The 24,997-nt window shown below is 45.9% G+C and overlaps 1 protein-coding gene across 3 annotated transcripts; it reads left to right on the top strand.

The window, feature by feature from the left end:
- Positions 1 to 3,191: 3,191 nt before the first annotated feature.
- Positions 3,192 to 24,614, top strand: CLTA (clathrin light chain A). 3 transcript variants are annotated; one of them, XM_024559975.3, is made up of 7 exons: positions 3,192 to 3,545; positions 10,688 to 10,725; positions 13,003 to 13,120; positions 17,092 to 17,203; positions 21,889 to 21,942; positions 23,162 to 23,197; positions 24,157 to 24,614. In XM_024559975.3, exons 1-7 carry the CDS (start codon positions 3,329 to 3,331, stop codon positions 24,326 to 24,328), a joined length of 747 nt encoding a protein of 248 aa, XP_024415743.2. In that variant the 5' UTR covers positions 3,192 to 3,328; the 3' UTR covers positions 24,329 to 24,614. The 3 variants fall into 3 exon arrangements, with proteins under 3 accessions (XP_024415743.2, XP_024415745.2, XP_024415746.2); XM_024559977.3 differs by lacking the exon at positions 21,889 to 21,942; XM_024559978.3 differs by lacking the exons at positions 21,889 to 21,942; positions 23,162 to 23,197.
- The last annotated feature ends 383 nt before the right edge of the window (positions 24,615 to 24,997 follow it).

Raw genomic sequence — 24,997 nt, 5'->3', positions numbered from 1 at the left:
TCCAAATTTGCCTTCAATTATTCCTCCTCTTATGCTCTTCAGGCCCAGCCAAACTAACTTACAGGTGTGCCTCATTTTATTGCACCTCACTTTAATGTGCTCCACAGATGTTGTGTTGTTTCAAATTGAAGGTAAAACCCTCCACTAGCAAAAAGATGACAACTCGCTCTCTTGTGGTGACCTGAAACTGAACCCGCAATAGCTCTAAGGGATACCCGTCCTCACGGTCCCCAGATATGCCATGCTCTGAACCTCTGCCCGACAATGATATTAGGCCACATTACTGACTCTTCTAAATCTTACCCATGGTCCAAAACTAAGCTCCAAACCACCTGCTCTGTAAAGTCATTCTTCAGCTGATTCCCTAATTTTGAGTATATAAGTGGTTGATTTTGCATATGTGATGTCTCCTCTAGCAAGTGATTCTCAGGACAGCTTTCCCAGAGTCATGCGCCTGCGCGGCAGAGAATGTGGTCTTTCCCTCAGCTACTACTGCTGTAAGCAGTCAGAAGTTGCCTTCCTTGCTTTCTCTTATGGTCATCTCCTTACAGGTGCAGGACAGTCTGTTTCAAGAAGAAAATAAATGTGAAACTACTTCATGCAGTGTTGCCAATTTATGTTAGAGATGAGCATTGTACAAGAAGAGGGAGGGACAACTGAGTCAGTTGCAGGCCCTAAAAATTAAGTTTCTTAAATGTTTTTCTTCAAAACAGTCCTACATTCCATATTTAAGATGACTTTAAAAGTAAATGCATACCTTCAGCAAATAATTACTTTTGTCCTTAAAAATACATTATGTTTTATACATGTAAAAATATATGTATATTTTTTGTAACTATTAATACCAATTACTTTATTTCTGAAGACATTTGCAGACATATTCATTTCTTTTTCTTATTGTTGTTTGAATACAGTTGTCTCCATTTTCCCACCACCAAGACATATTCATTTCTGTATTATCAAAGCCAACATTGCATTCTTGGGCAATTCGCTTCTTTTCTTTAATTGTATTTTATTGACTATGCTATTACTATTGTCTCAATTTTCCCCCTTTGCCCCCCTTCATTCAGTACCACCCACTCCCTCAGGCAATCCCCACACCATTGTTCATATTCATGGGTCATGCATGTAAGTTCTTTGGCTACTCCATTTCCTATACTGTACTTTACATCCCATGGCTATTCCGTAGCTACCTATTTGTACTTCTTAATCCCCTCACCTCTTTACCCATTCTTCCACACACCTCTCCCATCTGGCAACCATCAAAACATTCTGTCTCTGTTCTTCTTGTTAGCTTAGTTTTTTAGATTCACTTGTTGATACATATGTATTTATTGCTATTTGATTGTTCATAGTTTTGATCTTTTTGAAAAGATTTTATTTATTTACTCTGAGAGAGAGGGTAAGGGAAGGCGAAAGAGAGGGAGAGAAAAATCAGTATGTCATTGCCTCTCATGCACCCCGTACTGGGGGCCTGGCCCACAACCCAGGCATATGCCATGCCTGAGAATTGAACCGGGGACCCTTTGGTTTGCAGTCCACAGCTCAATCCACTGAGGCACACTAGCCAGGGCTAATTCTCTTTTTTTTTAAAAGTAAGGCCCTTTAGCATTCCATATAATAATGGTTGGTGATGGTGAACTTCTTTAGTTTTTTTCTTGTCTGGGAAGCACTTTATCTGCCCTTCCATTCTAAATGATAGTTTTGCTGGGTAGAGCAGTCTTGGCTGTAGGTCCCTGCTCTTCTTGACTTTGAATATTTCTTGCCACGCCTGCTAGCCTGCAAAGTTTCTTTTGGGAAATCAGCTGACAACCTTACGGGTATTCCCCTGTAGATAATGAACTGCTTTTGTCTTGTTGCTTTTCAGATTCTCAATCTTTAATCTTTGGCATTTTAATTATGAAGTGTCTTGGTGTGGGCTTCTTTGCCTCCATCTTGTTTGAGATTCTCTGGGCTTCCTGGATGCAATTTGTTTCTTAAAGCAATCTTATATTACAGCATCTTGCACCTGCTTATAACTTAGGGTTTCTGCACACTGGATTTTCCTAAAAGGAGTCACATGACCATCATTTGTGATTTAGATTCTTGGTGCTAATAACTATCATAGGCTTTGTTACCTTTAAACAAACAAAAAATACATGCTTATTTTTTAAAAACCACTTTGTTTGCTGACTACCTCGAGACATCTTTGATCTCTGGTTGGTTGGTTTTGATTTTTTTTCCTTTTCAGGTGGTAGAGTGTTGGCCATTGCATAAGCTCCCCTCCTCAACATGGGCGTAATGAACTGGGAATCACTCCACATCATTTCTACGGTGTAGACGAGATTAACTAACCACTTAATATTAACATGTCCCTCATTTCAAATACTGAAGGAACTTTTTTGAAAAGTCCCCAGCTGGAAAAGGCGTGTGCATACAGGACGTTGTGGCTAGTCCCATTATGTAGGTGCCCAGCAGACCTGGGTTCCCTAACCACTGACTCGCTGTGTGACTGATCTCTTTCAGTTTCCTTACGAACTGGGTGATCCCTATGGAGTTTTCCAGCTCCAGAAACTTTTATCTAGCTCTGAAAAGACGTACTGGCTCCAAAGGGCCTTTGTGAAAGGATCCATTATTTTCCTTTTTATAAAAATACTATGGGGCAAAAAATTAGAGTGGATTTGAATCCATAACATTTAAGTCGGGCTGTTCTAAAGGAGAAAATAAACCCAGCTGGGTGAATGAGTTAAATACAACTTTTTTTTTTTTAAATGAAACTAGTATATCGCCTTAAAAGGATTCAGTGTTCGCAACAATCCTGGGAGGCAGTGCAGGATTCCCAGTATCCTTTTACAGATGAGAAAACTGAGGTCCAGAAAGTCTAAGTAGCTTGCCTCTTCTAAGTAACCGCCCATCAACGCTATCTTCACCGACAGGTTGAGCCCTAGGGTCCCCACAGAGGTGTCGCACCGGATCCCTGTAGTGCTAGGTGCGAGCGGGCAAGGCTGCTTTAACTCCAGCGCCACTTCCGCCTTTCCAGAGCCCACGAGGCTTACCGCCTTCGCCCCGGCGAGCCCGAGTCACGAGTTTTCCTCGGGGCCCCCTCCTTCCGCTGATTGGGTAGCTCGCGAGCGAGTGCTGTCCTCTGATTGGTGGGTACCTTCTGGGCTCTCCCACCCCACCTTAGACGGACCGGATATAGGGGCAGGGTTTCCACTTCCGCCTTCTCCCTCCTCCCGCCTGTCCTCCGATCGGAGTCGCCACCACAGCGGTAGCTGCGGGGCGCGGTGTCTGCGGCTCGGTCGGTTCGTCTGTCGCTGTGGGTGTGCGTGCCGTTGAACTGCTAGCCATGGCGGAACTAGATCCATTCGGCGCCCCCGCCGGCGCCCCCGGCAGCCCCGCGCTGGGGAACGGGGTGGCCGGCGCGGGCGAAGAAGACCCGGCCGCGGCCTTCTTGGCGCAGCAGGAGAGCGAGATTGCGGGCATCGAGAACGACGAGGCCTTCGCCATCCTGGACGGCGGCGCTCCTGGGCCCCAGCCGCACGGCGAGCCGCCGGGGGGTCCGGGTGAGGATGCGGGCGCGTTTGGGGCCGGGGGACTTCTCTGGAAGCCGGGCCCAGAGTGGGTTGGAGAGCTGTGGGTAACTTGTTCTGTCGCTGAGCCGCGAGGTGGAGGAGGAGTGGCGAGGAAGCGAGACCCCGGCCCGGTCATGCAGAACGCCTGCCCCGTTCCGTGAGCGTATTTGGCCGCTCCTGGCGCCGGCGGAGCGAGAGCGCAAAGCAAAGCACAGTGACAGTCACGCTGAGGGGCCCGCAGAAAGCGGCTCGATTCCGGAACTTTTCATTGAGCACTTGCTGTGCCGAGAGTCCGGACTCGAGCGCAGCTGCATTGGCGCAGTTTGGCCGGACTTACAGGGAAGTCTGAGCCCAGCACAGGACCAGTTATTAAGAGGGAGGAGAGAAAAATAATAGTACCGTTTTTGAGACATACAAACAAAAATGGCAATGATGCATTGAAACAGTTAAGGTGTACAGAATGTTGGGTTAGGAGGAGGAAAAGAGGAGTGAGTGGTACAGCCTTGGTGGAGAAAGGGGGGTAAGAGTTCTGCCATTTTTCCGAACGGGTTATGGCTAGGACTCCAGGACTCCACTTCCTGGGGAACAGCTGTGGTAGGCACGGTCGTCTAAGCAGAACCTAAGGTTAGCCTGGACCAGTCTTCCAAGAGGCGAACAGAGAATGTAGTATGGCCTTTTCCCAGCCACGCTCAAGGAAAGAAAACGCGGTAGAATGCCAATTTGACCTTTAGTGCTTTATCTGGGTGTGATATTTACGGTCGTTGCGGTGGGAGGAAAGGCTGAGTGGCAGAGATCTTTTCATTAATATAGGGAAGTAGGAAATTAGCTGGAAGAAATAGGACGTGGCTCTTCATTTAGTTTTAAAAAGTACTAATTAAGGGAGAACGGGGCACTGGTGGGGGCAGATGGGAGTTTTAAGGTGCCAGGTAGTTTGAACATAAATAAGAGAAACGTGTTGGGTGTGAGATAATGAGTGTTGGAGGCTGAGGCTTTGGAGTTCCTGAATAATGCTCTTCATACAGCATTCAGACTCAGAAATCTCAAATTACTGTGCCAGTCAAGCAGAACCCTTTTGCGGGGTGGGGGGAGGTGGAGGTGTGGAGACTGCTAATTTGCAGCCTCTGAGTTTTTATACTGTACCATGCTGCTTCCTAAGCAAATCTGTCCCCCAGTTAGAATTTACATAACGATGTGTAATATACCTGAACACTCAATTTATAGCTAGCTGGTTGGACTGAGATAGATTGTGGCTGAGAGATGAAGTTAGCTTTAAGTGATAAGGGTTTTTATGTTTGTGTGTGTGGGGGGGAGTGGTTCTTGTGTGGTATTTAATGTTTGCCTAAGAATCATAAAATGTAATTTTTTAGGTCCTTAGTTTACCTCCCTTGTTTAAGAGAAGAGAAAAATGAGTCCTACAGAGAAAGAAAAAGGGCAGGTCGATAGCTGAACTATGTTTTCCCATCCTCTGAGTCTACCCTGTTCTGTTGCAGTGTCAGCAGGGGTGTAGTGGGCTGAAAGGTGGTCATTTCTGGAAAGGAGTTGTGGCTGCCCTGGCCAGGACAGCGGTGGGAGAATCAAAACCCATAGTTGGGAGGCTGTCCTGATTCAAGGACAGTGTTACCTCTTGCTCACTGTTTATCTGCAATGCCTATCAGGATGTCTGGCACACAGTAGGTACTCACAGAAGAATGGGCAAAAATGTCAGGTCCAAGGAACCTGTATAGAAGCAGCAGATCTTGGTGACTGGCAGGTTGGAGAGGTAAAAGGGAGAAAATCGACTTGGACACATGAGTCTTTTGTGCACTAAGCTTTCAGCAAAGGGAAGGAAGGGGTGATTGCTGACTTAGTTCCTAGGAAGGACTTTCTTAGTGAACTAAGCATTTAGTGATTTAAAGCCTGATCTCTGACGTGTAGTTGGGTTGGAAATAGTGCAGTGGTCAGCACTTCCTTGGGGGATTAGAGAATGAGTCGGACACTTTTTTCTTCATTCTCTCTTTTTCTTTCCCTCCCTTGATTCTGTGCTGTCCTAGATTGCTGGTGTGAATGTAGCTTTTCCGGCAACTTAAATAGCCACTACTCTCCTGCCTCAGTTTTTTCCTCTGTAAAAGGTGCAAATATACACCACTTAGGGTTGCTAGGATTCCATTAGAGAACACCTGTAACATGCTTACACACAGTATATTATTATTACACACGCACCTATGTGTGTAGCTACTGTCATTTCTTAGGAGTAGAGAAAGAAAGGTGTTACAAGGCCTATAGGCTTTGCAGGGGGAGTATATTGAGGAAACAGATTTTAGGAGGGAGCTCTGTGTCTGATGTGTTGATATGCCGAGAGCGGTAGGCAGGAGGCTCTCACAGATTGAGGAACAGACTAAACTACTCCCAGCCTGGGGGCAAGTCCCATGGCAGATGGGGCAGGCAGAAACCAGAGGGATGAGGCCTGAGCCCTGGATGGCTCCCTCAGTTGTTGGTAGGGGTGGAAAGATACTCAAGTTTAAAGGTGGGAGGTAACCAGCTAGCTAAAGTAGCTTGGGGATATCGAGGGAAGAACAGATGATCAGGAAAGAGACAGCCTAATTCTAGAGCGCTTGGGAGCCTTCAGTCGTGAGAGGAAAATAAGAGGTGATTAAGGAGCTACTGAAGGGAGTATGGCAATGAGGCACTATTTGGGGTGTTTTGGTCAAGCCCTTGCTTGGAGGAGGAGGAAGATAGGTACATGAATTAAAAGCTGGAGGAGGAGAGTATTTTCTTGGTAGCAGTGAAGAGAAGTTGAAGGAAATCTCAAGCATGGTATTTAGCAGTGCCGCCCTTGTCCTGTGCACCCGTTCTCTCCTTACTGTCAGACCCAGCAGTAAGTAATTCCGCAGGCTGAATGGTAGTGCCATCCTGTTTCAGATGAGAGCTGATAATTGTGGAACCTAAGCAGAAGCAGTGGTCTTAAGGTAGCAAGCTAATACATGGCTCCCCTGGAATTCCAGCCCAGGTCTGCTTGCCTTGGGAGGTTGAGGGTGGGTTTGGGACAAGAGCCTTTCATCTCTGGAAACATATTCTGACCCTGCTTCTGTGTGGATGCGCCTAGACAGTTTCCTTCCGGAGCATCAGGTTGTTTAGCTTAGTTGTCCTAATAAAGGAAGGTGCTCTGGATGTCCTTTCTGCAGGTTTCTGTAGCCAGAGATGATCTTTTGACTTGGGCCAATTGAATGTCAGGGCAGTGTTATGGTAACTAGGAAGAGTTCAGAGCATTTGCCGGTGGGGCTGGATGAGCCTTCAGGCCTGTAGGACAGGCAGCACGCGACCTAGGAGGTGCGTGCTGAGGTGAGGGAGTAGTGATCAAAGTCTTGCTACCGAGCACGCCTGCCGGAGTGCATTAACTGCCTTGCTGGTGTGTCAGCTGCAACACATTAACCAGAGTGTCCGTCTGCCTTGTAGGCGCTAGGATTTAAAATGGTCCCTTTTCTGCCTTACACAAAAATAAGTTCTGGGTGGATTTAAAGTACCAGGAGAAAAGTGAATATTTATCCTCGAGGGGGAAAGGGGTACAGCGTAAAAGCAGTTATGGAATCATAAAGGGAAAATTGATAGTGTCTACATATAAGTTAAGTAGTTCCAGGTGTTAAATATCATAAAACATACAAAAAGCAAATGGGGAAAACACTTGTAGTAGGAGAGGATGAATTAATGCAGATACTTAGAGATTAAAAAGATGGCAAAAAAATGGGCAAAACAGACAATTCAGAAAGAAGAAAATGTCAGATTTTTAATTACCTCCCTGGAAATAAGATTGGCCAAACAAAGCCACCTTAAGTTTTGTTGGGGGGGGGGGGGGTGCAGTTAATACCTGCTATCAAATTAGCAAAAATTTAAAATCATGAAAAAACTCAGTCTTTGATTATCAGTGAAGGTCTGGGAAATGGAGCACTCTTGTGCTGATGTAATAAAAGGGAGCAAGGAAGTGGTTGGTGTGTTAGAAGTTTTTAAAATGTATATCCTGTGACCCAGCAATTCTACATTAAGAAATGTATTATTAAGGTTCAGTTGACTGTCCCCACCCCCATCATATTTTGATTAGTTTTTTGGTGAAATTTGTATTTCCAAAACTTGATAGAGTACTTTAAAAAATTATATGGGTAGGGAACACACAAACAGTTTAAAGTGTAAAAAGCAGTAACAAAAACTGAGAAACTTATTTTTGTACTATCATAAATAAAGCATAGGAATAAAAGAATTAGGTAAATTAAGTTAAAAATATGAGAAATATGTTGAAATAACCCAGACTTATAACCAGCAATTGAAGCAGGTCCACGCTGAGCTGCGTAGGTAGATGCTTAGGGCCTGCAGATTGTGTCCGTGTATCAAATTACCTGGTGATCTCTCCTCTGACTCCCTGGCGTGCCTCAGGTACTGCAGCACTTTTTAAAGCCTGATTATTTCGTAATGCATGCATTTAATATTTTCCCTAATATCTTAAACATAAAAAATAAAGAGGAAATGTTGTCATCAGTTACCTGTCCTTTCAATAATACCTTATTCTCCTTAAGGAACCCTATGGATATTCTTTTTATTTTTTTTAAATATTTTACTTACGTATTTTTAGAGGGAGGGGGAGAAAAATGTTAATGTGCAAGAGATACATTGATTGACTGGGGACCTGGCCCACAACCCAGGCGTGTGCCCTGACTGGGAATTGAACCCGTGACCTTTCAGTTCTCAGGCCGGCACTCAGTCCACTGAGCCACACCAGCCAGAACCCTATGCATATTCTTAACATCATTTGTGAAGTGCTGATACATATAGGTTTATTATAAAGGTTAAAACAATGTTTATAAAGTGTTAAACACTGTGCCTAGCACATTGGAGGCGATAAGCAGTAGGTGTCTTCATAGGAGGCGATAAGCAGTAGGTGTCTTCATACTAGTAAAGTTGAGAATTTAATGAGATAGATGAATGGGTTACTTTAAAAAAGGTTATATGGTAGGAGTCCAGTTTTGCTGGAAAATTTTATGTATACACATTAGATAAATTAACAGGATAGAAGTCAATGGGCTGAGTGAAGAAATTACAGGGCGTTTTCTTCTGTCTTCATTTTCCTTTTTTAAAAAATTTTATTTTACTTTACTTTTTTTGTCTCAATTTTCCATTTTTAAAAAGTAATGTTTTGGCCCTGGCTGGTGTGGCTCACTGGCCTGAGAACTGAAAGGTCACCAGTTCAATTCCCAGTCAGGGCACAGGACGGGGCCAGGTCCCCCATTGGGGGTGTGTGAGAGGCAACCAATTGATGTATCTCTCGCACTTTGATGTTTCTCTCCCTCTTTTTCTCTCTCCCTTCCCCTCTCTCTAAAAAATAAATAAAGTGGGGTTTGTTTTTTTTTTTAAGTTGGCGGCAAAAGATAGTGAAATGTTTTGGTACAAGGGAGACATGCTGGGAAAATGATCTATAAAAGTTTTCAGGACTCCCAAAGCCAAGAGGAAGGTAACTGGAAGAAGCAAGAGAACCAAAGGAATGAATGAAATGGTAATGTTAATTTGGAAAATGGGCAGTTAAAATTGCGTTTGTTGGTGTCCCTTGGAGATATGGCGGGTTTGGTTCCAGACCACCACCGTGATAAAGCTAGTGTTTCAATAACGGGGGTCATGATCTTTTTGATTATGGTGGAGGGTCTTGCCTTCAATTTGTAAAGTGCAATAAAACAAGGCCTGGCTCTAATTAATTAGGAACCAAGACCAGAGGAGTGGTTTGATGAAATCTTTGCCTGCTAGAAGGAAAGAAAAGCCGAGAGCACCTGCCTCAGGCCTCTAGGAAAGCTGTTTCTGTGTACGGCCCTCTGAGGGCCTCCTAACGGTGGCCGTAAGTGCTTGGCGTTCCTTTTACTTCTTGAGTTCTTAAATCTGTTAGGTTCATCTCTTCTTTCATCTTCCCTCTCCTACGCCATGCAATAAGATGTCTTTGTACTTTGAAAAAAATCGGACAAATAATGGAAGTTCTACATGATAGGTAATAAATGGGGGTCAACCAACAGATATGGAATACAGATGATGTAGGTGGAAGCTAAATTTTTATGGGGTTTAGTTGGGGCTTTTGGAGGAAGTCAGAGCAGCCACCCAGAGTGACACTGTGCAGCCCCGGACAGACTGCCTCTTGGTGATGGCTGGGTTAGGGGCGCAAGCTTATCAGGTCAGTCTGAACTAAATTAATGAAACAGAATGGGTTAAAAAAGGGGGGGGCTAGTGGAACTGGCATTCTACGTGTAAAGGCTCCCCTCATTTCAAACAGTGTTGCCAGTTTGGAAACGCAGACCTGTTGTCGGGTCTTCTCTCTGCGTGCCCTACTCCCCAAACCTGGAAATCCTGATTGGTGAAATTTCCTTAGTACTTTGTATTTTAAATAAAATACATTCAGCCTGTGGGCCACCATTTTGTACTATGTGGATTGATAGTCTCTAGGTCTGACTTAGGCATTTTTTGTATTTCTGAGATGGACTTTCTCATTTAATTATGAATAATTGTGTCTGTAAGACTGGATTGTGTACCTCCCTTTGAATTGTTTAAACTTTCATCCTTGAAAAGACTAACTTAATTTGGTGTGTCCAAGTCTTACTGTTTTGAACAAATTCCAGGTGTCCTATAGGAATTAGCAAGAAGTCCCAACTGTAAACCCTTAGGTGCCAGACCTCCTGCAGCCACAGGATGGAGAGTCTTGACCCCCAAGAAAGCACCTTGCTTTGAACGCAAAGCAGCACATCTCTGCTCAGTGTGAATGGATCTGGGCCATACTTTTTTTTTTTTTTTTTTTTGCATTCTCCAGAACTTTCATAGAGAAACACTATTCCTCTATGAGACTCTTCTGCTGTGATTCTATGTGTTCTCTCTAAGCCAGAAAGCAGAATTTCAAAAGCTTTGGGGCCTGGGAACATGGGACAGATTTGTCCACATTTTGGTGAAGTCATTTGTATTTAAGCGCATCTTGGCTTCATTAGTTAGAAGGTTCAGTGTTACGTCTTGTACCTAGCACAGGGGTAGCACTGAATAACTTGTATTACTTACAGCATACAATGCTGTATTTTACTCTGTAAACCTTTGGCTCGGCATTTGACCAGCCCGGACTGACAAACTGCAATCTTAATGTCTTGCAGATGCTGTTGATGGAGTGATGAATGGCGAATACTACCAGGTACAGAGTACTCCGATTGTGTTGCATGATAGTGCTCAACAGTCTTCTTTCCTGTGATTTCAATAGACTGACCTAGAAAGGGCCCCACTCCCTGCACTTTCCTGGATGTATTAGTGGCTGGTATGTGACCTGCCAAAGGAGAAGGATTTGAAGAGAAGTGACACTGATAGAGCATTATTTTAAAGTGCTGTTGACCTGGCTCTAATGTTACCAACTTTATTCTTAAGAACTGACCCATCATGCTGCTGCTGCTGCTGATGATGATGATTGTGAATTTAAACACTATCTGCGTCAAGCACTGTTTATAATTAGTCCTATTTAATTCTCACCCCCTCAGGGACCTGTACTGTTATTCCTATTTTACAGATGAATAAACTGAGGTATGCGGAGCTTAAATCACTAGTCTAAAGTAACAAAGGCAGTATGTGGTGGGGCCGGCATTGGAACATTTTAGATTGTACAGGGAGGGGGGCTGATACTTGTGATGAATACCATTGCTTTTTCCTCTATATCACAGGTGGCAAGCACAAGGCTCATGGGCCAGATCCGGCCCTCCACCTGGTTTTACCTGGCCCAGCACCTTGTTTCTACCCGGTGGCAGCGCCAAGCTCCTTGCCCCTAGTTAAGGAGTAGTTACATACAGTCCTAAAGTTACATTCAGCCCTTTGAAGACAACCACAAGGCTGATGTGGCCCCCAGTGAAAATGAGTTTGACACCCCTGCCTAAATGACTAAGCTTTCGGTTGTCGGCCCAACTCAATAGAGAACTTGCTTGTCTTTATCATTGAAAGAGCTCTGAGATAGGTTAGGTGTCCTCGGACCAGAACTCTGACTCAGGTCTAGGACTTCGGCTCTGCCTGCTGAATGTGCAGTTTTACACTCAGGTTTTCTTCATGGTGGTGAAATGTCTGCAGCACTTCCAGACCTCACATGTGCATGTCATATGGAACAATCTACAACAAAACAAAGGTTTTTCTTCTCCCAACTACTCCTAAAAAGTCCTACTTTCCTCTGGACCAACCAAGTAATCGCTGTAGTCTGAGGGAAGTGTGTGGTGCTTAGCTTCTGCTTGTGTTTCTGCACATCTCTCAACCAATCAGCTGGCAAGGAGGATGAGATTAGTCTAATTGGTTTAAAACCAAAGATGAACGTTTCCTTTTCCTGTAAATGGCCAGAGAGTAAGCATATTAAGCTCTGTGAGCCGTAAGGTCTGTCAGACCGCTGTGGTGCTGTAACAGGAAAGCACCCGGAGACGTGTGGAAACGACTGGGCATGGCTGTGTTCTAGTGAAACTTCATTACAGAGCAGGGAACGGCCTGAACTGTCATTTCTGATCCCTGGTTTAGAACTCCTCATTGAGAGTGAGACAGAATGTGATTCACATCCTGGGTTTATCCCTTACTAGCTAGGAATTTGGACATGTCATTTCTCTGTGCCTCAGTTGAATCCCCCAACTATGAAATGGGAATAAAAACTTGCTTTGTAGGGTGTTTGGGAGGGAAAGCTTTTATGTGCCTGACACATGGGAAGTGTTAATGAGCTAGTTACTAATACTTTAAATAATTTTTGCCACCTTTGTTTATTGTCTGCTTATGTTAAACTGGTAATACCTAGTTCAACAGGTGAAAGAATTCTCTAAACATTAAGTTTTATTTGGGTCTTTATCAGTTTATTTATTAGCTCCCAGATGTAACCATTATAAAGAACAATCCGCACTCCTACACACGCGGCTCTGTGCTCGCCTGCCTTTTCGCTGTTTCTTTGGCGTGACTGCAGTAACTGTACATTCTCTTCTGGACTCTCCTCCTCAAATTCGCTCTATTTTGATTAGGTAGTATTAAGTGACCTATTTCCTGCATTGTGTAATAGCAGTTAGGTCTTAAATTCTAGGCCTTGCTCTACTGTGTACTTTTTGTTACTTTGAAAATATCACATAATCTGTGTCAAGTGAGGAAACCAAAACTGATAACACTGTTTCCTAGTGAGTCCATTACTCACCTCCCTGACTTTCCTATCTCCCACTCGTGTCCCATTTATTAACAGATAGGATAACAACTACTCTGCCTCCTCCTGGATGGTGAGGATTAAGTGCTGAAAGCTCCCTGTCTGCAGTGGAAGATTGTAACAGGAGATTGTGAGATTGTTACTGCTTTTCAGGCAATCCTTTAACATTTTATAATTGTCAGGACTGCATAACCAGGGGTTCTGACTTGGGTGAAGTGCACTTCAGGAAGGAGTTTTGGGTACTGATAGAGTACAATTGTGTTTTGTGTTAAGGAAAGTAATGGTCCAACAGACAGTTACGCAGCTATTTCACAAGTGGATCGATTGCAATCAGAACCTGAAAGTATCCGTAAATGGAGAGAAGAGCAAACGGAACGCTTGGAAGCCCTTGGTAAGGAATCCCTTTCTATCTTTGGGTGTCTGTTTTCAGTGGAATAGTTGACCTTGACTCTCCTTTTATTCCTTTTTCACTTGAATTAGCCTTAATGTCCTTGTCTAGTGTTTGGGAAGATAATCTTTCTCAACCTGAATGTCACAGGACTACGGATGTGGGAACACTTAATCACAGGCCCTTGTGTAAGGGTTAGGACAGGCCAGAGAGCCACCAAGTGTGTCCCCTGTCTCCTCTCAAGAAGAGCAGAGCAGTGCTGTGGAAAGAGCTGTGGACTTGGAGTGAAAGGCTGGGTTCAAGGCCCCGCTATAACTCTTACCAGCTGCGGGCACTTAGTTAGCCACACCTTGCAGAGTCTGTTTCTTCATCAGGGAGAAGTAAGATCAGTGTTACCAACCCCAGGGGTATTCTGAGATGGCATTTATGAGAGTGCTTCTTGTAAACTTGAAGGGTTATATCTGTGTGAGAGACTTCACAGTCCATTTATCATTTGAAGGTGGAATGTTTTAAAATATATTTTATTGATTATACTATTAACAGTTGTCCCAGTTTTTCCCCTTTTGCCCCCCTCCTCCCTTCCCCTCTAAAATTAAATAAAATCTTTAAAAGGGGGGGTTGTTGCTGTTGGGGTGTGGCTGCAGTTTGTTCAAATGTTATCTTCCTCCTGTGGTTGTAGGGAGTGGCCTCCTGTTCCTGCCTCTGAGTAATTTCCAGTTTGACTGCCAGTCGTGAACGTGTGTGAGGAGGAGGCTGTCCCCAGAGTCCAGGGGACTCTGAATCCCCCCTGAATCCTCCCTCTGAACTTCAGAGACAGAGTTGGGGTGTTAACCCGGATCAAGCTTCCACTGCCCCCTGCTCCCCTAGTTGCAAGTCTTAGGAGGCCGGAGGACAGGCAGAATGTCCCCGTAAGGGCCACCAACATGTTAGGGTGGTCAGTGACACGGGCTGTGGAAGAATTCACTAAGAGAAGAAAGTGTAGAGAGTGAGGTTTTTATTCACTCTCTAAGAGAGGAGGGGCTTAGTGTGGAGAGACACACCAGCTGCAATCACATTTTTTCATCCATATTTAAGTTACAGACATCACATACTTCATGCCTAAATATTTTATTGTAAATCTGGAAATACAGCACTCTCCTTTGTAACCAGAGTCTCAGCATTAGTATTCCTTCTTAGGGACCACTGAACTAGTACAAATACGACTCCTATTTTTCAGATGGGGTAACTGACACCTGGAAATAGGAAGGGACACGACCCAGATAACACAGCCAGTTAGTGTAAAATCTGCCGTGTCTCCTGTCCGCCTTACGTTAGAGCGTTCAGAGCACGCACGCTTGCGTTCGAGCCCTCGCAGCCCTGCGCAGCAGTTCCTTCCGTGACGGTGGTACTGTGTGTCTGTGCTGTCCAGGATGGCAGCCACTTACTGCATGTAGCTGTTAAGCATTCGAAATGTGGCTTGTATGACTGAGAAACTGAATTTCAAATTTTATTCAGTTTTAGTAAATTTGAATGGCCACATGTGGCCAGTGGCTGCTGTACTGGCTAGTGCAGCTCTGGAACGATGGGCTAGGTCTTCATGGAGCTAGCAGCGCCCGTCCTTGCTTGTTCATGTGCGTCTCTTCTCAGTAGGCGGAGAGGCAAGGCTTGGGTGGTATCAGTACTACTGGAGTATTTCATGTTACGGAACCCAACTTTCTCCTGTCCCAAAGTTTAGCAAAATTATTTTGTTCATGGAAAGAGTTCACTTTGGTGTCTGGGAAAATTGCATTTTTTTTTTTGATAATCAAATTGGACATTTAGGGGATATTCTGTGAAGTATTGTTTTCTTAATTCAAGATACCTTCTGGAGGGAAGTCAAACGTTTGGCCTTACGTTCTGATTGAATTGAATCAAATCTGTCCATGAACTAAGTGTCTCTTCAGTTTCACCTTTTTTGCGTGCGACAACTGTGAGAAGGCACAAGATGCTAAGAATAGAGAACCAGTGTCAACGGTTTGCAGCTTAGCTGCTGGCTCTTCTTAAATAACTTGCTTTTCTGTGAATAGTAATGAGGATGGCCAGAAGAGACAGCTGTCAGTGCGCCCTGCTGTCTAAGGGGACTCTTTATCCCTCCCTCCCTTCCCCTTCTCCCTCCCAGATTCAAAGAGATGGTATTATGGCTTGGATATTTGTCTCGTCAAGCTAAGTGTTGAAGAATTCTAAATTCTAACTGACGGTGTCACTTCATAAATCTGTAAAAGTAAGAAGACAATTTAAAGGGACTGTTTTATGTAGTAACTACAATTTGTACAAATGGTCACAATTTTTATTTAGATAAAATTTTTAGAGATAAATTTCCATAATTTGTTCCTGCTATGTGATAACATTAAAAAAGTTGTCAGACTACACAGAAAGAAAATACTCTTCAATCAAAACGTAATTTTTTGGAAGTAATTTCACCAGTCTTGAAGAGGCGACCTTACATTTTGAATGCGGTATCTTTCCGTTTCTGGCCCACATGGCGCTGTCAGCCCTCATCATCTCCCATCGCATCCCAGCGCCCTCCGTCCTGCCGCGGACGCTTAGTGACGGGGCAGGTGTGCATCAGAAGTTTGTGTTTAAGTCATCGGTAGAAAATCAGTAAATTCGTTCTCCTCCTGAGACCTAGGTCACCTGATAAGTTAGATAGCAGGGTAAAAAGTTATTTTACAGTGTGTAAAACCATGCAGGAGTTTCTAGATGCTGTTTACTCTAGCAGTTGCAGACGGCTTTCTGCAGGTTGTCCCTGCAAGACATTTTTTTCAAAGGCCCTAAAAGTGCCCCAGGTTGCTTGCTTTCTTCCCTTGAGTAGTCGTTTGCCACCACTACTGCTTTCTCCTCTTCCCCGGGCGGACACTAATTACAGGGGGCTGTAAACGCTAGTCTGGGCCAGTGGCGATCACCCTGTAGTCACTTCTCAGGATTATTTCTAGGCCTTGCTTCCCTTTCAGTCCTGCCCTTCAGAAGCAGCACAATGCAGTAAAAACGTGAGCTTCACAGCAGACCTGGGTTCGAGTCCTGACTCTGCCCCTTACAGCGACCTTTACGAAGGTTTTTCAAACCTTCTGAGCTGTAGTTTTTCTCACTGCCAACTAGGAGACGACAGTTCACCTCTTGGGGTTGTTGGAAAGACTACACGGGACGTCTGCAAAACACCTGCCAGAAGGATGTCCTTAAAAACGTGTCAGGTGAAGTGTCAGGGGGACTTCAGGTGTCAGCGCAGCAGTGGCTGGGACTCGTGTTCCTTTTTCTCCCACTACTACTGACGGGTCTCTTTAGCTTAGGTAAACGTCCTAGGACACTCCATATTTAAACCTGAGGAACTTCCTGTTAGGTGTGCATTTTCTAATTTCAAGAACCTTTGCGGATAACTGTTAGTAATAATCCCCCACCCTCTGCAGTTCTCTTCGCTGGAGTTTCTCCTTCAGTTCTGTCCTAGCGCTGCCACAAACTCGCTCTGCAGTCTGAGCGGGAAGGGATTTTGTGGTCTTCCCAACTCCAACATCTATATTCTGTTACCTGGTTCCTGAATCTTCTCTACGTCTGGTGATTTTCCTGTAGCTCCCTACTTCACAGAAGTGCTGCTACCATATTTAGTTAGTAAGAGAGTGAGTGCCATCTTGTTTTACAAAGCCATTAGTGGTCGGTCAGCCTGAGGTGTGGAATACAGGTTGTGAGAAGCTTTTATGAAAGGGTTATCTAATATCAGTAGTTCATCCCGATCTAACACTGGCAGCGTTACTAAAGAATCACCTCTAATTGCTTTTCCCCGAGTTGGCGCCCTCAGACTGTTTTTTTCTATTAAAAGTATCTCCACTTCCCCCACCCCATCCCCCCAAAACAAAAACATACCAGCACACAGCGTAAGTTTAATAAGACCAAAATAGACTGATGAAGTGAACTTGAGTTTGTGTTTTGTTTCATTTGTATTGTCTTTCTTTTCCTTCCTGTCAAAGACGCCAACTCTCGGAAGCAAGAAGCAGAGTGGAAAGAAAAGGCGGTAAAGGAGCTGGAAGAGTGGTACTCGAGGCAGGACGAGCAGCTGCAGAAAACAAAAGCAAACAACAGGTCAGTCCTCGGGGCTCCTGGCACAGCTTGTTTTCCGACGGGATCGAATCTATTTCCAACAGCCAGGGCAGGTTCTCAGCCACGACTATTAGCGTGAAATGTCTTTGTGCATTTTCAGAAAAGTGCTTGAAACATAAAGATTGCAAGTCTCTTGGGTCTCATGAGCATAAGTTAGCCTGTTAGCCATGCTAGTTATAGCTCTTAGCCACGTGAGTTTAGCTCTTCGGCAAAGAGTTTGGCCATACACACCCCTCGTAATGGTGTGATACAGCAGAAGGAAGAGTTACTTCATGGAACCCTGAAAGGCCGCTTTCATGACTATAACCAGGATGTCAGTCCCCTGGAGCTGTTCATAGACTTGGTCATGTTGCATCCCCTAAATTCAGCCCTGCCCCCTGAAAGCTGCTTCCCAGGGGAGTCCATTTGTAGGGAAATGCGCTTTGTAGTGGAGTAGCCAACGGTGGTCATCCAACACAGCAACTTCAGAATTAAGGGTTTGCTGGGTACCTCTCTGTAAAAATGCTCTTTTCAGAATTTACTCATGAACTGAAAGCCCAAGTAGTTGTGGGCAAAAACACTTCTATGTCACCGCTGACCAGCTGCTGCGGTGCTTAATGCTGTGTGCCTGGTGTCCACGTGGAAGGAGCCCAGAGAAAGAGGTGGATGCGACGCTGCGTGCCTTGGTGTATGACGGGCTTGCTTTGCCTGCTGATTGACTTCGCTCACTTCGGTGTGAAGATAGGCAGACAAGACTTGTCTTGGCAATGGTTTTAATTTTCAGGGTAAAAAGCCTTAGGTTCCTATCCTCAGAGACAGAAGGAGGTGTAAGTGCCTTTGTCTAGGTCAGCTTTATTGATATGGAAATCCACCGGAGAAGGGGAAGCTGACCACTTTGCCAGCCAGCCTGTGCCACTGTGGAGCAACTGTGGCAGAACAGACGGTTCGCGTAGCAGCCTTCAGCTGCCTGCTGTTGGCCATCCCCTCAGGTTCTGTCAGCTGCCCCTCAGATGCCAGGTTTGAACCTCTCTCCTGGCCACCTTCCTGTGGGGGGTGCGCTGTCTGTGCCTGTTGGGATTCCATTTGAAGTCCTGTGAAGAGTGTGGTGGGGACTGCTCTCAGGTGCGGGGCGTCTGCTGGGCTTGTGATCGCTTTGGAGTGCAGACAGGTCCCGCTTCATCCTGCGCTCATTTAAGATGGTTTCCGCCAGCTGCAAGTTCACGTCTCCTAAAGGAGGATGAGTGGGTGCTTTGTGCAGGGTGCTGTTTGCACTTAGCCTATGAGTCTGCTCTGAAATACTTGGTAAAACTGGGTGACCCTCCCTGTTCAGGGTCCCTCAGGATTAAGCCATTTGGTGTCCAGATTCTCAGACTTAAAATAGGATTATGTTGATAACAGGCTTCCCATTGCAGACATTTTTTCAAGCCAGTTTTGCTAAACTGTATCCTTTCCATGTATAGAACTAGTTGTCCTTGAAGAGAATAATTATACCTGTTCTTAGGAGCTGAGTCTTAAAGATTTAGTCTCTCCAGGCATTGGTTTAGGGCTTGGTGTGCTTCTCTTTACGTAGAGTTGTAGAGCGTTGGGTTGGATAGTCTCAGAGGCGAACCTAGGTGCCAGAGAGGGGAGAGGGTGAAACCCGCCACTCACTGCGAACGTGGAACTGTCACTTGCCTTGTAGAAACCTTGCAGCACAGGGTGGGCCCTGAGTGTGTAAGGCCAGTAGCACACTGGTCACTGTCACCAGAGTTCCAGGACAGAAGGGATGTTTTGGTTTGTTTTTTAAATACAGATTTTATTTTTAGAGAGAGGGGAAGGGAGGGAGAAGGAACAGGAGAGAAACATGGATCAGTTGCCTGTCACACGTGACCCCAGAAGGGATGGTTTCTGCACCTTATGCCATTACTCTTCAGTGGGCTGGGGTGGAAGCCATTACAGAACCACTTTGGGGAACAACTTCCAGTGGCATGTACCCTCCCCTGGAGATTTAGACATTGCCGATGGCTTGCCCTCATGGTACTAAAGGAGTCAGTCCCATTTACATGTGTGAAGTGACTCATCTTTCTCATTGTTGGCAGGTAAATAGTAAATATTTTGAGAAAAGAAAATGGGGGCGCTCAGTTCAAGCAGTGCCATTCTCCGTGGGTGACTCCTGCAGCAGCTGGATGGTTACAGGGGACCACAAATATAAGGCAGAGAGAAGTCGAAAGAGGAGCCTCGGGGGTAGCGAGGGCCCATTTTTATGAGCGTATCCTGAGGCTTCCGGCCTTCAGGTGCCCTCAGCTGAAGCCTTCAGAGCACATCTGTGCCAGGCACTGTGCTGGGCTGTGGGCAGACGGCGGGCAGCAGACCTCGTAGTGGCCTCTGGTCTGTGTTGGTCCGCAGACTGCACCGCCTTCCTTGTGTGGGGCCTAAATATCGCTGGACAAGAGCCATGAGTTACTGTATTTTGCCGTGTATAATGTGTACTTTTTGCCCAAATTTTTGAGGGAAACATAAGGATGCACATTATACATGGGTAGTAATAATTCCATATCTGTATAAATGTTTTTAATTCTTTTATTTATGCTTATGCATGAAAAATGTGACTCTAGAAAGCTATAGTGATATCCATATGCAAAGTAATACCCTGGAATACAGTAATTGGTTTTGTTTCTAAATATAAGTAAATAAAATATTGAATTAAAAAATTAAAACAAAAGATTTTTTTTTCCCCCTGAAAGTTTGGGCCACAAACATGGGTGCACGTTATACCTGGCAAAATATGGTAAGTGACAGCACATGGAAGAGAGTTCTCTTTTCATTGGAGCCAGTCAGAGGGGTTTATTACTTGAGAACCCCAGACCATGACCCTTCCCAAACCATTACAGAATCATCTCCCCTTTCATAGGTAGTTTTGGCGCTGACTTTCAAGGCTTGTACAAATTTGTGGAATCCATGATGCTCAGTGAGGCACATTTTTTCCATGCCCACTCTGTGTATGTCAGCCTCCTGAGTGACTTGTGGTCAGGCCCCGAAGGCATTCCCCCTCCCCTCTGCCAGGCTTCCCTGAGCCCCTTGCTGCCTGGCCTGAGATTGCTGCTGTCGGTCTACTGGGTGAAGCACAAACAGGTGGATGGGCCACCTGTGCTTGTTGAATGAGATTGTCCATTTGTCCCGTGTCTGTACCATCACGGAGCTGTGCTGTCAGACAAGCTCTTAAGTCTTAGGACTAGCTGCGGAGGAGGAGGAGCAAAAGCCTGAGTTCCAGCCTTTGTTATCTTAGTGATGCCTTGGCAGGAGTCCTTAACCTTTATTTTCTTCCAGCAGGAGCAAGCACAGTTGAAATTGATTAGGGTTAGTCCTTTTGTGTAAACTAAAAGGATTATGGGTTGACAAGCTGGCCTGCCTTTCCTTTCCCTCCCACTCATTTGCCCACAAACAACTCTGTGTTTTCCTGCTGACTCACTTTGAGCTACAACCAGGCTGTTCTTTTTTGCTTTCTTTAAATTTCCACAGAGCACCTCCTATGTATAAACCAAAACGGTAAAGAAGGAAGGGTATGTGTGAGTTTAAAAATAAACATTAAAATTACTAGCGTCTCCCTTCAAATAAATATGTGAGCTTAGGTTAATACATGATTGTCCTTTAAAAAAATGTCCCTTCCATTCCTGTGCCCCAGACTGACCTAGCAAAAGACAGGATTAAGACTCCTTGAGGGAGGTTCCCTGCCCACCCGCAATGGATGGCCTGGGCAGCCTGGGGCAACAGCGTCTAAGCCAGCCTGTCCCCTACAGTGTAAACTGCCACTCAGCAGGCCCCCGCCGCCTTGTCCCAGAGCCCTGCCATTTTGAGCCATTCCTCATGTGAGAATTCAGGAAGGATGAAGTGCTGGCGTCTGGGCTGCACCTTGTCAAAGTCAAGTCTGGCCTGGACTGAGCAGGCAGGCGGATGGTCCTATTCAGGGACACACAGTAAACCAGAGCCCGAGCCCTCATCTGCAGTCCTTTCTGTCAGACCTTGCCTCTCCAGCTGCTTTTTGCTCTAAAGTGGGAATTTTGAAATGACCTAAAGCTGTTCCTAGAGTACTGACGGTTGACCCCACCCAGCGAGTGTGGGGAAGCAGTGGTTGGGTAATCCAAGACAAAACTGGCTTTGGGACCTAGCGCGTCTGGCAGCATGCGTGCCCAGTGGTCGTCACTGAGGCTGGCAGGAAGGTGGCATGGCCGCCTACTAGCGCACACCAGCCGGGAAGTACTAATATGCAGTGAAGAGAGCCGGGTAACTTTGGTTGTGGGTTCTGCCCCTGTTGCTTCTTACTGCTGAGCAAGTTGCTTCATCTCCAGGCCTCTGTTACCTCATCTGTAAAATGCGGTGAACACTCAGTGTCCTAGGTTGCTGGGGTTGAGAATTGAACCAACACAAGGTCCATAAAAGGGCTTAGCCCGTAAGTAGGTGCCTAGGAAATGTTCGTCATGGCTGGGGAAAGGCAAGGGGAGAATCCCTGTGGGGGAGGCCAGCCGGGAAACTGTCCGTGCCTGCTGGAGTCTCCAGCGCTGGAAGCCTCCCTTGGGGTAGGATGGAGCCTTGGGAACAGCCTTCCCAGAGCACAGTTGTGCCTCTATTATGGATTTGAGATGTTTCTGCTTCTCAATGTTCTCTCTTTTTTCCTGCCTGCTTGCCTGCCTTTTGGACCTCTTGCTGTCTAGGGTGGCAGATGAAGCTTTCTACAAACAACCCTTCGCTGACGTGATTGGTTATGTGTATGTTGCAAAACTAATTCCTTTTGTTTTGATTCTATTTTTTGTTTCGAGTTAATGCACCTTTTATGCCACAAGTTGCTTTGCTTTTTAAATGATTTCAAATTGGCATTGTGGGGGCTGCTTAAGAGTTGATACGCTGGGGGTATGTGCATATGATCCATTGACTGTCTTGTAGAACCATGACTTCCTACAACTCTGACTGCCATTTTCCATATTCGGGTTTGGAGGGAAGGGAGGGAGCTGACTCCCTTTCAAAATGTGGGTCATTTGTGATCTTGTCTGGGAAGGCTTTGGGACTGGAGGGCTCTGACCTCTTGCTGTTGCTGCCCCCACTCCCTTCCTGTCCCAGGTGGGGAGTGGAAGTGTCCCCACCTAGGAGAGTCCCCACCTGGGAGAGACGGATGTCCTGCTTAGGAGCCAGTGGGGGCAGCAGCATTTTCTACACTTGGCTCCTTTGAAGAACGTGTGGGGTTGGTTGCCTTGTCCCTTGGGCAGAGGGGGATTGCCTCTGCTGGGGGCCTGTAGTGGTTTCTCTGTGGTCTCACATGTCAAAAATTGCTGTGTAGTGGCCAGCTTCTGGTGCCCTGTCCCCTCGCCAGTGCACAGAGAGGCCCCAGCTTTGAGGTGAAGATGGCCAGAGCTGTCTGCCATGAGCCGCTTTGGCTTTTTCCTCCAAAGAAAATTGCATCTTCTCTGGAAGGTTTTTTTGTTTTGTTTTTAGGGATTCCTGCTACCAAAGCAGTATTGCTGAAGACTTGGAAACTGTTTCCCCCTTAAATATTAGGACTAGATTTTGAGCGGAGAAAGATGAGGGTGGAACGGAGGGAGAGAGGAATTGGTGGGATGGGTGGACAGCAGGCTGAGAGGTCTGTAGGGCCTCTGGGGCCTGTGATCTTGAGGTGCTCATCCCGTTAGAAGGCAGAACAGGCTTCGTGGGCCCCCAGACATATTTGCAATAAGACTTGTGAAATGCTGGACTTACAGGTGGTATTGGATTTGATTTTTGCACATTCTCTCTGGAGTAGAAATGGAGACTAGAAAGGTCGAGTCTGGGTTTGCTGGGCAGCAGGGTGGCCCAGCAAAGCCAGCTGCACGTTCCCAAGCGTAAATAGAGTGGCAGGGGCATGTCTAGCTTACTGACCATCTGCATTGAACTCATTCTCATTTTCTATATCTGACCTAAAGTTTCCTTGTTTCTTTTCTTCTCTTCACCTTTAAGCACAAACATAAACCATCCTTGCTACAGCCTAGAACAGTTAAGTAAATCTTTCTCACTGCCCCTAACTGTGTGTGCCATGCAGTCGCAGTGTCGTAGTAGCTCCGGCTTCAGCGGTGTTTGTCACGGCCATCCCTGTGAGAGTGCGACCCTCTGTCCCCACGGACCAGTCATCTCCATTGCTTTGGCTTTGCCCGTGACGCTTGTTGGAGTAGATGAATATAGTGTGTCTTCCCTCCTCTTACCACTGTCCAAACTGTGGGCTATAGCTCCCACCAGCTGGTTCCCAAGCAGGGGTGGGCTAACCTTGACTGAAAGAAGGTTGGAGCAGCATCCTGCCAAAAAGCACCTAACGCTAATTGGCTCTCCAGCTGTCATTGGGCGCCCATCCCTGCCACAGTGTGCTGCTCTCAGTGGCCCAGGGCACCTGGCTGGAGGGAAAATGGCTGACCTGGAGAATGTCCTAACAAACCCCTTCCAGAATGGCTTTAGTGTCTAATGCCTGCTAGCATGGGAGCTTGTTTTGAATTCCTTTTGATCTGCCCTGTTTCTCTCCAGCCTTAGGATTAATCCAGAAGCCATTGGGCAATGAGCTGTGAGCTTTTTAGACATCTCTAAATTTACTTGAAACTTAGTACAGCCCCAACATAAACTACGGTTCTTGACAAGCCTCTGCTTTGCTTTTAATGAAGGTGTTGTTGAGCTGGCTGAGGACTTGCTTTTTTTACTGCTCTGTATCAGCAGAGACAGAGAGAGAAAGCCCTGAACCAAACACCTGTATTCCAACATTTTACATGACAGGGCAGGCACCCTGTGCCTAGGAGAGCTGGCCCTGTGTGTGCTCTCCGAGTCCCACCTGGGCAGAGGGCTGTGATTCTTCAGAAAAGCAGAATGCCATCAAGTCAGGCATGAAGATGCAGTTGCTTCTGTAACAAGGCAGCCACCGGGGAGCTCGCAGGGTTCTGCATTAAACCAACATATTTTGTTGTTGCTTCCAGGGCAGCAGAAGAAGCCTTTGTAAATGACATTGACGAGTCATCCCCAGGCACTGAGTGGGAACGGGTGGCCCGGCTGTGTGACTTTAACCCCAAGTCCAGCAAGCAGGCCAAAGACGTCTCCCGCATGCGCTCTGTCCTCATCTCCCTCAAGCAGGCCCCCCTGGTGCACTGAAGAGCCGCCCTGTAGAAACACTACATCTGCAGTACCTTAGTCCCACTCAGTGAGGCTCTTCACACAATTGGATTAATCATGTTGAGTTCTTTTGGACCAAACCTTTTGTCTTTAGAGTTGTTCATTGTTTGTGATTGCATGTTTCTTCCTTCAACCGTGTTCTGCCCGGCATTCAGAGAGGAGGGGGAGGTGGTGGCAGAGGAAGGGAGGGATGCCTCCAACGGTAGCCTCAACTTGTGCTTTTTGTGTATTATTCTGAGAATAAATTTCTGTTTCAAACAATAAACATGAAGCTTCATTATTGACCTCAAGATGTGCTGCAGTTTGGAGTGAGGTTCTAAGGAAGGAGGAGTTTACTTTGTCATTTCAGGGCTGAGGCAGCACAGCCAAGGGGCCTCCACCCATGCCTTGAACTAAAATAGCTCCAAGTCTCCATTGTGTTTGGAAGTTTCCATTTGAAAACGGAGTTCCAGGGCCAAAAGTTAACCCCTCTGTACCCACCTAAGAGAGCTGTGAATTCTCACCAACCTATTTCTCCCAGATGGTTCATTTGTCACTGTCCCTTACTAGGGTTTTGGGTGGTATATTTCAGTGGCATGTGTCTCTCGGGGGTCATACACTATTAGGAGACATTTACTTTCCGATTCAGCCAGTAAACCTGAGCCGGAA

This window comes from Desmodus rotundus, chromosome 1 (genome assembly GCF_022682495.2).
Source record: "Desmodus rotundus isolate HL8 chromosome 1, HLdesRot8A.1, whole genome shotgun sequence".
NCBI classification, from domain to species: Eukaryota; Metazoa; Chordata; class Mammalia; order Chiroptera; family Phyllostomidae; genus Desmodus; species Desmodus rotundus.
This window is presented reverse-complemented; position numbering and strand designations above follow the sequence as displayed.